The 13,867-nt window shown below is 30.4% G+C and overlaps 1 protein-coding gene across 1 annotated transcript; it reads right to left on the bottom strand.

The window, feature by feature from the left end:
• Positions 1-4,061: 4,061 nt before the first annotated feature.
• LOC144561997 (9-cis-epoxycarotenoid dioxygenase NCED6, chloroplastic-like) lies at positions 4,062-5,974 on the bottom strand. The gene has a single exon (XM_078311117.1). The coding sequence runs from the start codon at positions 5,959-5,961 to the stop codon at positions 4,279-4,281; it is 1,683 nt and encodes a 560-aa protein (XP_078167243.1). The 5' UTR covers positions 5,962-5,974; the 3' UTR covers positions 4,062-4,278.
• Positions 5,975-13,867: the final 7,893 nt, after the last annotated feature.

The following is a 13,867-nucleotide window of genomic DNA, read 5'->3' as shown; positions in this document are numbered from 1 at the left end:
AATTTGATCTGCAAGCACATTTTAATATATCTAAGATTTTAAATAGCGATTATCGCGTCATAGCAGAAAGCCTAAAAAAAAACTATAGCGAAAGCTATCATACATAGCGTTTTTTTCTTTAAGAAATTATATTTTATATTTCTATTAATTATCAACGTTATCTAAAGTCTTATAGAGCAATAAGTAACACAAATTTGATCAAGGAATTAGAATATTCATATCGAACGAAGTCCAATTACTATTCAAAATATCTCTAATAATATCATAAACTATTTATCTTTTTCTATTCAAAATAATCTAAGCATCATGGCATAAACTATATATTTTTTTCCATGAAAAAAAACATAAGCATCATGGAATAAATTATCTATCTTTTATATTTAAAAGAAAAATCAATCTGGACCTTGACAAAATTGATCTTTAAAATTAATTTTCAATTCGAGCTTTTATATAAAAGCTTGTACGTGTAGCATAGCGTGCGCTATAGCGCGTAGTCTGTAGCGCAGATAGCGAACTGCTATTACCGCTATAGCGGTCGTAGTTGAAATAGAGCACTTTTATTCCATAGCGTGGCTTGCAAGGTCCGAAAATGCTATTACGTCGCTATAGTGCGCTATTTAGAACACTGTATATATCTATCATCTTGAATGGTTTGGATCGACTGTTTAAACTTTGAAAACTTTAAAAAATATAAGGTGCAATTTGGTGTCATAAAAAATAAATATAAGTGGATACCTCCTCATATAATTGCACATAAATGTAATCCAGTCAAATTCGGTGTAATCCAGTGGGAGCACATAAATGTAGGAATTTTTTTTATAAATCATAATTAATTAAATTAATTTTAACAAAGCAGCATAACTAAATTTTTTTTTACAAAAATATAAAGACCGAATCCCCAATCCAGTCTCCAAATTTTACTTCTTGGAGAGACCGAATTAGAGATTCGGTCTTCACATTTTCCTCTGTTTCGGCCCCTGTTTCGATTTTTCTAGAAATCATGTATTTCTGTGTCTATGTTTTGGCCATGTTTCTGCCAGGACAGCTCCTGTTTCGGCCATAAACAAGCTACTTCTACCAGGGACAGCCCCTGTTTCATCTAGGAACAAGTTGTTTCTGCCAGGGACAACCCCTGTTTTTGTCAGGAACAAGCTGTTTCTGCCAGGGACAGCCCCTGTTTCAAAATAATGAGAGACCGAATCCCCAATTTGGTCAAGAAAAAAAGTAAAATGTCAAGACCGAATTGGGGATTTGGTCCTTCTGGTTTTTATAAAAAAAAAGAAGTAATCATGCTGTTTTGCTAAAATTAATTTAATTAATTATGATTTATAAAAAAAATTCTAAATGTAGCATTGCACTGGGAGAGATTTATCACCGAAATTTTTATAAATGCCCAAAAAAATAACAAATTATGAAATCTACCCAAGTTTCGATTGAATTTCAAAATCTACCCAATCCGGTTACCAAATAACTGGATTTGGCCCTTCTTTTCGCTAACTGTGTGACCGGACTTGGAGAAATGGTCCCGTTATTGAATAACCGAAAATTGAGAATATGTCCGGTTATTGAATAACCGATTATAGGTCTGGTTATTGAATAACCGGTTATAGGTATGGTTATTGAATAACCGGTTATAGGTCCGGTTATTGGATTACCGGAAATTAGAGATTTTGCTTCTTCTTTTTTCTTTTTTTTATAAAACAAATTTTTTTTATCTTTTGTATTGAAATATTAGAAATATTGAATATATTTCTTTGAAAATAGATGAAATATAATATAATTTAATTTATTAGAAAGACTGCAACAAATAACCTGGATGAATATTTTTCAGGTCGGGTTTTTCGCGGCTATTAGAAAAATTAATATATTTTTTATGTGTTATTAGAAAAAAAATAAAAATGCTTAGATTCTAAGTTATTGACCCCGGTTCAAAAGTCACTTCTAAGTAATCCAGAAAATATTGTGATCTTTCTAGGAGATTTAATTGATAAAAAGTTGTATCTATTTTGAGAATTCTTTTTGAATAACAATCATTAAATAACTTAAAGTTTTTATTTTTTTTCAAAAATAGATACAACTTTTCATAAATTAAATGTACTAGAAGGATCACAATATTTTCTGGATTACCTAGAAGTGACTTTTGAACCGGGATCAATAACTCAGAATCTAAGCATTTTTATTTTTTCACAATAACACATAAAGAAATATATTAATTTTTCTTACAGCCGCGAAAAACCCGACCTGAAAAATATTGATCCGAGTTATTTGTTGCAGTCTTTCTAATAAATAAAATTATATTGCATTTCATCTATTTTCAAAGAAATATATTCAACATTTCTAATACTTCTATACAAAAGATCAAATATTTAAAAAAAATTCTGTTTTATAAAAAAAAAAAGAAGCAAAGTCTCCAATTTCCGGTAATCCAGTAACCGGACCTATAATCGGTTATTCAATAACCGGACATATTCCCAATTTTCGGCTATTCAATAACCGGACCATTTCTCCAAGTCCGATCACTCAGACAGCGGAAAGAAGAGTCAAATCCGGTTATTTGGTAACCAGATTGAGTAGATTTCGAAATTCAATCGAAACTGGGATAGATTTTGTAATTTGTTATATTTTTTGGGGATTTATAAAAATTTCGGGATTTAGCAGCACAGATTTTGACAATATGATAAGTGCGTTATATCCACATTAATTTTCCAAGCAAGGAAGGAGACCAGGAATGAAGTCAGCACATGAGAGAAGTCAGCTCAGAGAGAGACTACGAAATATTAAGCAATAAGTTTTAGAACTTTTTCTTAACTACCTAACTGTACTTCCTCTCATTTTTCTAATTCAGAATATTGAAAGCATATATTTTCCTCTGTAGAGATAACAGCAATATAGGTCAGCTATTATGCATAATAACCTTTCTCCTTTTTTTTATTTTGATGGCTTAACCTATAGGAGATTATCTTTAATTTGTTTAGATTGATCAAAATATCTTTAATTTGCTTTCTTTTTCATTTATTGAGGAAGAAAAATAGTTTATTTTGGATTTTATAATCTTTATTGAATAGGAAAAATCAGTTGAAAGTGATTCTGCATTGATGATAGATCTATACTTCTATAATGGAAATAGCAGAAGCAGAATTTAATATTTAGTTATATTTACTGATGAAACTAATTATTAAATGAAGTGACATGAATTCCAAGAACAGTTGAACTTCAATTTTGATCTATAACAATTCTCAGGTTGAATCAATTAAAGGAGTCGATAACAAATTTGTTTGGTTTATGAAGTAATGTGATTTATATATTTGAACAAATTTTAATATATAAAAAATATCTTTAAGTATTTAAAGTTAAATAAAGTTAAAATAATTTTAATATGTTATGTAATAAAATTAAAAGTATAAAAATTTCAATTTTAAATACCTTTTATCATTATTATTTTATTGATAAAATAAGAGTGAGTCTATGGTACTATGCATATTACGATTTGGTCTGTAATACAGATCAATATTTTCGTTTTCAAAATTTTATTGATCGATCCGAAATGTTCAATAAGATTTTCATATGGAGATGTATTTGAAAAATCAAATTTTTTATTTTTTTAAATTTTTTTTACTAATTTTTGAGATAGTAGAAAATCACTGTTTTTGCATGGTCGAGAGTTTTCAGATCAAGTGATTTTCTACCTATCTCAAAAAATAGAAAAAATAATTCTAAAAAATATAAAATTTAGTATGTAAATACATATTCATATAAAAATTATGTTGAACGGTTCAGATCGATCGTTAGAATTTTAAAAATAAAAATATTGATCTGTATTATGAACTAATTCGTAATATGCATAGTGCCATAGACTAACTCATAAAATATTAACTACAAAGAGAATAATTTAATTGTCTATTATACCACTTTTTTTTACTTTTTATTATTATAAAACATTAACAATTTAAAATGATTTCATTACTTCTTCTGTATTGTAATTCGCTTACTAAACAAAGAAATATTAAATTGTTGGCACAAAAATTGTAATATGCTTAATTTCTTGGGAAAGAAAGAACAAAGCTATAATACAAGTTTGACCATTACTATATACTTTGATTACAGGTCAACATAACAAAACCCTAAGCAACCGACCAGACCAAACGACACTATACAAACACCTGGCCGCTCTTGACAACCTAAATCCTAAACAAAACCAAGCATAAAAGATTAGAACAACAAAAAAAACAGCTACTTCTGTACACACTAAAAACAACAAAAAGCTTTAGCTTTAGCTAATCATGTTCTTTGCTGACGTAGCTCTTCTTCACTTACAAAGGTACCATGGAATCCGTACGGTACTCTGGTTTCTAACCGTACCGTTGCCTCCGTCTCCATTGTTGCTCCGTTTATTACTACAAGCTCAGAGAGATTGGTGCGTTCATCATATACAAACCCTACCACGTAACCATCATCTTCTTCTTGACCATCTCTCTTTTCGCGGGACGGTACGAAAGTTGGTTCTCCACCGTACCGGTTCTGACCGTACAGAAACCGGGTCACGGTACCAGTGTGTAAATCTACCTTTGCGATTCCGTTACACTTTGGCCATGGCTCGGCGATCGCCAAATAAACATAGCGGGTCTTTCGACCGAGTAGGTTTCGGTTAACCTGACCGGCTTCTAGGTTAATACCAGCTACAATCTCTCTACGAGATGATTGCCCGGTACGTAAATCTAGCCGTATCTCGGACAGTACACTCTGCATCGCACACTCGGAACTGTCACTAAATATAGCATCGGGTGGTGACATGCAAGATCCTATGATCACCACCGTGTTTCCATCATCTTCTTCCCATGCATTCCATAAATGAAAACAAAAGCAATTGGGTACATCTACCCATTTTACCCTTTTATCATTTGTGTCATACTTAGGCAATACACCAAACCTTGATGTCTTCTTTTTATCACATACCACAGGTGAACCACCATGTAACATTCTACTAAGATCAAAAACCACCTGTTGGTCAGGGATTATTGTGTAATTCTCTGTTATTGCAAAATCATGCATCATGGTTGGTTTTTCCAAGTTGATTGCCACGTCAGATGACTTCGTACCAGTGGAACCATCCACATGGAAGTATCTCAGGTAGGGTTTGCTTATAATATCATAACTCAAGGAGAATAATTCACCGGTCATCGGGTCGACCTTCGGGTGTGCGATCATGGGTGATTTCAGCATGCCGGAAAAGTCGTACCGACCCACGGTTTTTAAATCGCCGTCTGGAGTGACATGCACTTGGTACGGTAAATCATCCTCAGACATGGCGAGAAGGCGACCATCGAAATAAACTAAGCCGGCATTGGCTGCACCCATTCCCTCTGAGGAATTGACGAGGCCAACAGCTGAACGAAGATGGAACAGTGCAAGCCGGCCAAGGCCGGTACGGCCATGTAATTCACCGATAGCTTTAGGAAATACCGCTCGACCAATCGACGCCTCTTGTGTCAACCGGCTCGTACGTGTAAAGCGGCAAGCGTAGCAGGCCTCTTTATCCCCCATCAATTTCACTGCATGTATCATTCCATCTCCATCAAATAAATGGTGACCACCTTTAGGTGAGAATAAAGGATTTGCACCATTGCGAAGGTAGACACCATGCAATATTTCTGGTATTTTCCCTGTTACCTCTAAACCAGTTACAGGTGAACATTCTGGTACCGGCGCAAAGTTACCGGATAACTGCACCGCAGGATCCATGTTGCGAGATAAGGGGCGGTTCTTCTCTAGAGGGACTATGACTTTGCACTCTACAGCATCAAGGGTAGCAGACAGGAACTTTTGAACAGGGTTCAGAGAAGGTTTTCTTTTAGGAGGTGCTAATAAAGGTTTGGTTGACAATGGTGGAATTTGAAATGGTTTGGTTATTGATGTCCTTGTAATAATGGGTCTTTGAGGAATGTTTGGAGTAGAGCAGGCCATGACTGAGAGACAGAGAGAGACAGAAAGAGAGAGACAGTCTAGCTAGGGGGTTCACTATAAACTAGCATGTACTGGATATATATAAGAGGGGTGGGGGCCGGGGGAGGCTTCCCCTTGGTGTCGACATCAGTCTAAAGGTTCATGTAATCGGAAACAGAGTAGGTCCGATGGACATTGGATCTACTTTGATTCCAACAGGTTTATTCACTGTCGGATTGACTTTATGATTCACGCCAGAATTTTGCGTATGCTTTAATATTCGTGCGCACTAATTCTGAAGCTAATTAGACGGTATATCTGTCCATCGGAACCAAACTAGATCCAATGGGCATGGAACCTACACCTTTCTCCATGTAATCTTGTTACATTACCATTGCATTTTGCTATTGGCTGTGAATCTCTAAAAATTTAAGTTCGATGGCTGTACTAAACAACCTCACATTCTCATAGAAGGATCGGCTTAATTCCACATGTGACATGATACCAAAGAACCAAATGACGCATGGACTAAAACTATGATATGATGATGATATTTTTCTGGTCAAAGATATTTTTAATTGAGCAAATTGCCAATAAAATGTACCCGCGTAACCATTGCTAATTGGCATATTGACATGTAATTGGCTAAAAAACACCAACGTTATATTTCGTTAAGAGTGAGGCTATGGAACTTTGCAATGCGCCGTTTCATTTATTGGATTCATATCTCCATCTTCAAAATTCAAATAGTTGATTCAAACAGTTCAACATTATTATTATATAAAAATATACTCAAAAACCAAATTTTATATATTTTTTTAGAATTTTATTACTATTTTTTGTAGGTAGAAAATCACCACTTTCGGATGGTCTAGAGTTCTTAGATCAAGTGATTTTTTAATTGTCTCAAAAAATAGTAAAACAATTCTAAAAAAAATATAAAATTTGGTCTTTAAGTATATTTTCATATGACAATAATGTTGAACGGTTCGGATCGACAATTTGAACTTCGAAAATGAAAATATGAACTCAAAGTATGGAACTATCTGCGCATTGCAAAATTACATGGCCTCACTCTTTAGTTAATGTGTGAGAGCAAATACATTTAATTATCATATTGTCATATTTTTAGTTGTGTATGTAATACGGATTGAGATTAAATACTATAAACCTAGCTATAATCTTTTATTATTGCTGTAGAGATAGCAGCAATGGCAAGAAATAACTAGCTAGTTATTGTTGTGCAGCAATTTCATTTAAAGAAATTAATGAAAAAATATCTGAATTTTTAATGGAAAAAATAATTAAAAATTCAGATTGCTATTAATAAATGTACTATCCCAAAGATTGTCTAAGAGAATATTAAAAAAACTTCTTCTCTATTTGGACGGATTCCATTCTAGAAACATTTTTTCCACCCACTTGTTTCAAGAGTTCGCATTCAGAAACGTCTTAAGACTTACTGATTTTGTGGGATCTCCTTCTGAAAAAGTTTCGTCCATTTTATTATTGAAAGAGAAAAGTAAAGAAAACGTCTAAGGTCTTCATCATCATATCTGAGGAAAACCATTGAAGATCAGTACTAACGTTTCTGTCTAAAGATGTCTTCAATTCAGAACTGTAAGATTTAAATTCCTTTGTTATTTTATTTTGAATTTACAGATTCTGAATTACGTGTACTAATTGTAAGACACGATCTGTTTTTATTACGTTTATTATTTGGTACAAATCATATGATATGTTTATCTGATTTGTACCACATGAATTGATATCCGTTAAGTATGAGTCTCATTCGTATTTTATTTTTATTTGATGAGGTTCCGAAGTTATAAACAAATAACGAATAATTATTAGATAAGTTTATTATAGCTTATGTAGCTTAGCCAAAAAAAAATATATGAAACAGATAAATATACCAATTTAAACACATCATATATATAATATCATTAAATATAAAATATTATAATTATTGATCTTATTATCTTTAGAATAACATAAATTAGTAATTAAATATTGTCTAGATCAATCTCGTCAGAACATACTAATAAATTACTTGAAAATATATAAAATACTGTACAAAAATCAATCTCTTTATAATAATATACGATAAAGTTAAATATAAAAATAAAAATATCATTTATAATTTTATACATTTTATATATCAATAATAACATAATTAAGATTATTCAAATTTTACTGCTCTGTACTAACAAAAGAAATTTTTTACCATATCCTAAACGGATAAAAATATTTCATTAATGACTAGGGTCGGAGACAGAATGAATGGAGTCAATTGATTTTATTTTATTAAAAATATTTATATATAATTTTTATGTAATTTAGAATAAAATATCTTCTATATTATAGAATTAATATACACTCACAGTATGAAAAAATTATATAATTAATCATATTTACATCTGATTTCGTAGTCTCTATCATTAATCTCTTATGATTTCATGATTACGTCTCATGCATGCATCTACACATAAAAACGCAGCCATATAGTCAAAGAGTGAGTCACATGGGTGCCTTCTTATTTGCTCATAAATATAGTGACATAGTACGCAAGATATTACCGTATTAAATATTTTTTGGATGTTTCGATTTGAACTGAATTTTAAATAAAATGTAAAAAAAGTATAATATATTTTATTCACAAATAAAACTTGTATAAAACGCGAGTCACATATTATTTGCGAAAAAAAAAGTCAAAAAATTTCTTTTTGAATTTTTTTTTTTTTTTTGCTGAGGTTTTTCTTGGAAATTTTTTTGACTTCCTTATTGTACCTGAATTAACCAAACTCTAACTTTTCGTTTGCCACTATACTCATAAAACGCAGCAGCCATACAGTCAAATAGTGACTCACTTGCCTTCTTATTAAAAAATTGTAAATGTATAGTTAGTTCTGCTATTATTATTGATGAAATACGTTTATGATGATTACAATTTAAGAAAAAAAAACAAAAAGTCAATAGACGGGCCCATCGCACCTCAATTCTGATTTCTGCCTTATACAGAATTGAATATATGTCCTCTCAGAAAAAGACTAGTGTCTTTGGAATGAACTCTGCTGCTTTTCAGATCTCAATCATTCAAATTTGTTGAGATTTGTGCATAAAAGAGTTTTTTTTATAGAGATACGTGAATAGAAAATTTTCAATGGTTAGGATCCGAAAAGCAGCAGAGTTATATCCAGTGTCTTTACCATCCGCCTCATGCATCGGTGGCGATAATTCAAGTTATTTTTTAGGATTTTTTTATTATTTTTTAAGATGAGTTAAAAATTACTTGATCTGAAAATTCTGAACTATAAGAAACAGTTAATTTCTATCTATTTTAAAAAATAGCAAAAATAATTCCAAAAAATATAAAATTTAATTTGCAAGTATATATTCATATCAAGATTATATTGAACGGTTCAAATCGACCAATAAAATTTTAAAAACTAAAATATTAATTTATATAACAGACCAAATTATCATATACACAGTAACATAGTAACATGTACCCATATACCATAGACTCACTCTATCTCAAATATATTTCTTTCATAATTTCCAACCCCCGTCGCTAAGAATTTTTTTTTATAAATAATAATTAAGAAATTAATTTTTACCAAACTAACATGATTATTTTTTTTTATAAAAACAGCAAAGATCGAACAGTCAATTCGGCCCCGCATTTTTCTTGGGACAGAACTGGCCATTTAGTCCCCAGTTATTTCACACATTTTCACACTGTTTGGTGTGGCCATTTGTGTAAATGCTAATTTTATTTGGGACCGAAATGCCAATTGGGTCCCCATTATTTTTTCAACTAGGATTGAATTGGCTATTCGGCCTCATGTATTTTTTTTTAAATACACTTCTTCCCCCTCCAAAAAAAATTAATATGCAAAACAAATTAAATATTGACATGCGTGACATGCAAACCATATTAAATATCAACATTCATTCTATTACTCTACATTATTCTACAATTACACTTAAAAAAATAAATCATTCAACAATTAATTAATACTATTTGCAAAGAGTTAAATTACTTGCAAACTAAAAAATTCTACAATTAATAGTTATTCTACATAAATTTAAATTACACTAAAAAAAAAATCATTCAACAATTGATTTATACTACATGCAAAAATCTAAATTACTCTACATAAAAACTAAAAAATAACACAATTAATAATTACACTACAAAAACCTAAATTACATTAAACAAAATACCGGTCGTTGTATCTCTACCATTGATAGAAAACTTACACTGAATTTTTGAGGCATTAAACGACGTTTTTTTGCAATTATGATTATGTCGGTGCCCGGGGATACTCCCCGGGAAAAATTTGGATTCGTCTTGTCCCCCCCTTTCGAGTTGGGATCATACGCGCAAATCCGACTTTCCTAGCCAGAATTATGGTTGTTTAAAGTTTTTTCAAAAAATAACGATACTTCCGTGCAAAAACACAGATAACGCACCGATGTTTTATTCCCGGCTTAACGAGAGCAGAAGTGCAATGATGTTTTATTACCAAAACATCGATGATGCGCTCATACTCTCTAAACAACCATAACTTTAAAATACATTTATTATTTATTGTTTGTGTTTGCTTATTTTTTTAATGGATTACGGTTTCATTTATTATTCAAATATCATTGAAATTATCTATAATTGTTCAATATATGTATTTGAAATTTGATAATTTGTATTTTAAGTTGGATATTAATAAAAATATCGGTAAATTACTCTATATGTAAACTAAAAAATTCTACAATTAATAATTACACTACAAAAAACCAAAATCATAGTTTTTCCAACATGTGGCCACATAAAATCTAAAAACACAAGGGACTGAATTGGCTATTTGGTCCAGGCTTTTTTCGATTTTTTTTGTGGCCGCGTTCATGAAAATATGCAAAAAAAAGTGGGGACCGAATAACCAATTCAGTCCCAAAAAATCAAAAATACGGGACCGAATGGGTTATTCGGTCTTTATGGTTTTTGTAAAAAAAAAAAGTTAATAATATTCGTTTAGTAAAAATCAATTCTCTAATTATGGTTTATAAAAAAAAAATTCTGTCGCTATAACGCACGAAAGGCTGCGATCATTGGATGAGGATGTCAAACTAGTGCTCATAATCAGAACCCTTTCCATTCATTTTTTTAATAGGGGTGTAAACAGTCGAATAGAGATCGGATAGTTGTCTTACTGTATTCGTATTCGTTATAATTTTTCGACTACGGATATGAATTAGATATGTTTATAAATCTGAAATTAAACGTTACGAATCAGATGTTGGACGGATATGGATATTTTTCATAATTAGTTTGTTAGTAACAAAACATCTATTATAATATTAAAATATTACTCACTAATTATGCCATATTATTATATTATTCATCAAAATATATATATCTATATGCAATTCAATAAATCAATTTAAGAACACATACTACATTTGTTGTAGTTTAAAAGTGTAAACAGTCGAAAACGAATAGTTAAAAGTCTTATTGTATTCTTATCCGTTATAATTTTTTAGATACAGATACAGATAGTCTCGAATACGGATGTAAATAGAATAATTTAGATAATTTTTCATATTTGAATTCGGACGAAATCGGATAATATAGATAATTTTTGACCCTTTTCACTGTGCAGGAATCTCGACTTTCTTCCATTTCAGTCGTTGCAACTTGCAAGCCCACATTCATTGTACATTTCCTTTTCACTGTCCCTTTTCGCAGATTTTTTTTTTTTTTTTTGAGAGTCCACATTCATTCATTGACTCTTTTTTTTAATACATATATTATATTATATATACAGTGGGTATGGTGAAATATCTTGATACTATATTTTTATAAATTATTTTTACGATTTTAAAATTCAAATATTCGATCCGAACTGTTCAACGTGATGTCCATAGTAAAATGTGCTTAGACACCAAATTTTACATTTTTTTAAAATTTTATTACTATTTATTTAGAATTTTGTTAAATATTATTTTTCAATGATCCAAAATTTTCTAAAAACAACAATTTTGTACACATATTAATAAATACTAAAAAAATTTCCAAAAAATGTCAAATTTGATCTCCAAGAACATTTTAATATAGAGATCGTGTTGAGATGTGTTACCATAAAATAACTTTTAAGAATATAGTGTCAAAATGTGTCAGCATAAAATGGTGTAATTGGATCCCTCCTCATATATCATACATATACCTATATTATATGACGAGGGATCAAGTTACAACAAGTTACCACCACCATTTTTTACATTTTCAAAGTCCAAATCATCGATCCAAACCGTTAAATGTGATATCTACAATAAAATGTGGTTGGAGACCAAATTTTATATTTTTTTAGAATTTGTTTACTATATATTAAGATGGGTAGAAAATTCAATGGTCTGAATTTGCCTAGTTTTTCTACCCATCTTAATAAATAGTAAAAAATTCCAAAAAATGTAAAATTTGGTCTCCAAGCACATTTTATTGTAGAGATCACATCCAACGATTTGGATTTTGAAAATATAGAAAATACTTGTGGTAACTTGTTGTAACTTGATCCCTCATATTATATATATATATATGATTTGGCTAATATGCTATGGGTAGCTAAGTGGCCTTCCGTGCTACGGCTCAATATTCAACTTTTCAAAATTCTAACGGTCGATCCGAACCGTTCATCTTGTTCTCCATATTAATATGTGCTTGGAGACCAAATTTTACATTTTTTGGAAATTTTGTACTATTTGTTTAGATTTATTGAATATCGCTGTTTTTTATGGTCCAGATTTGTCTGAAAAACAGCAATTTTCAATAAATCTAAAAAAATAGTAAACAATTTCCAAAAAATGTAAAATTTGGTCTCCGACCACATATTAATATGGAGAACAAGATGAACGGTTTGGATCGACCGTTAGGATTTTGAAAAGTCGAATATTGAGCCGTAGCACGGGAGGCCTCTTAGCTACCCATAGCACCGTAGCCAAGTCCTATATATATATATATATATATAAATATACACACATTATATTATTGATACATATACACATACATATATTATATAGAGGAGGGTTCAAATGCCTCCATTTTTTGTGCCTCCATTTTTAAAAACTTTAATAACTCAAAATTTAAATCTTAAAATTCAAAATAAAACTGTTTGATATGAATTATATCATTTTATCTATCCACGTGTAAAAAACTATAACATTTCAACTTTGTTTTGGTTATTATCTTGAGCTTGTAAAAATGTATACTAATGTGGATAATTTCAAGACGTTGATTTCTTAACTTATTGATTCACATTTAAGCAAAATCAAAATGTGATAATTTTTTATGGGCACATAGAGAAAATAACATATATCACATCTAACATTTTTATTTTGACGTTTAAGTTTTAAACTTTGAGTTATTTAAGTTTTTAAAAATGGAGGCATGATGGAGGCATTTGAACCCTCCTCTATTATATATGCATATATGCATATATTACAACATTTTGAAAGTTGCAACATCTTACAACAATTTGATTTTGTGATTTTCAAAGTCCAAACAGGTTCAACGTGATCTATATATTAAGATGTGCTTGGAGATCAAAGTTTAAATTTTTTTTGAATTGTTTTACTATTTATTAAGTATTTTACAAAACTACAATTTTTAGATAATTATGGACCACTGAAAAACAGCAGTTTTGTAAAATACTTAATAAATAGTAAAAAAAAATTCAAAAAATATATAATTTGATCTCCAAGCATATCTTAATATTGATATCATGTTGAATAGTTTGGATCGATTTTTTAGACTTTAAAAATCGTAAAAATGAATTATTGTAAGATGTTGTAAGTGGATCGCTTCTCATATTATATGTACATATACATATATTATAAAAAAAAATCGCAGGAAAATTCTTTGATTTGAGTATAT

The sequence above is a fragment of the Carex rostrata genome, chromosome 11, assembly GCF_964058835.1.
Source record: "Carex rostrata chromosome 11, lpCarRost1.2, whole genome shotgun sequence".
Taxonomy (NCBI): Eukaryota; Viridiplantae; Streptophyta; class Magnoliopsida; order Poales; family Cyperaceae; genus Carex; species Carex rostrata.
The sequence above is the reverse complement of the archived record's forward strand: the minus strand, read 5'-3'. Positions and strand labels throughout refer to the sequence as shown.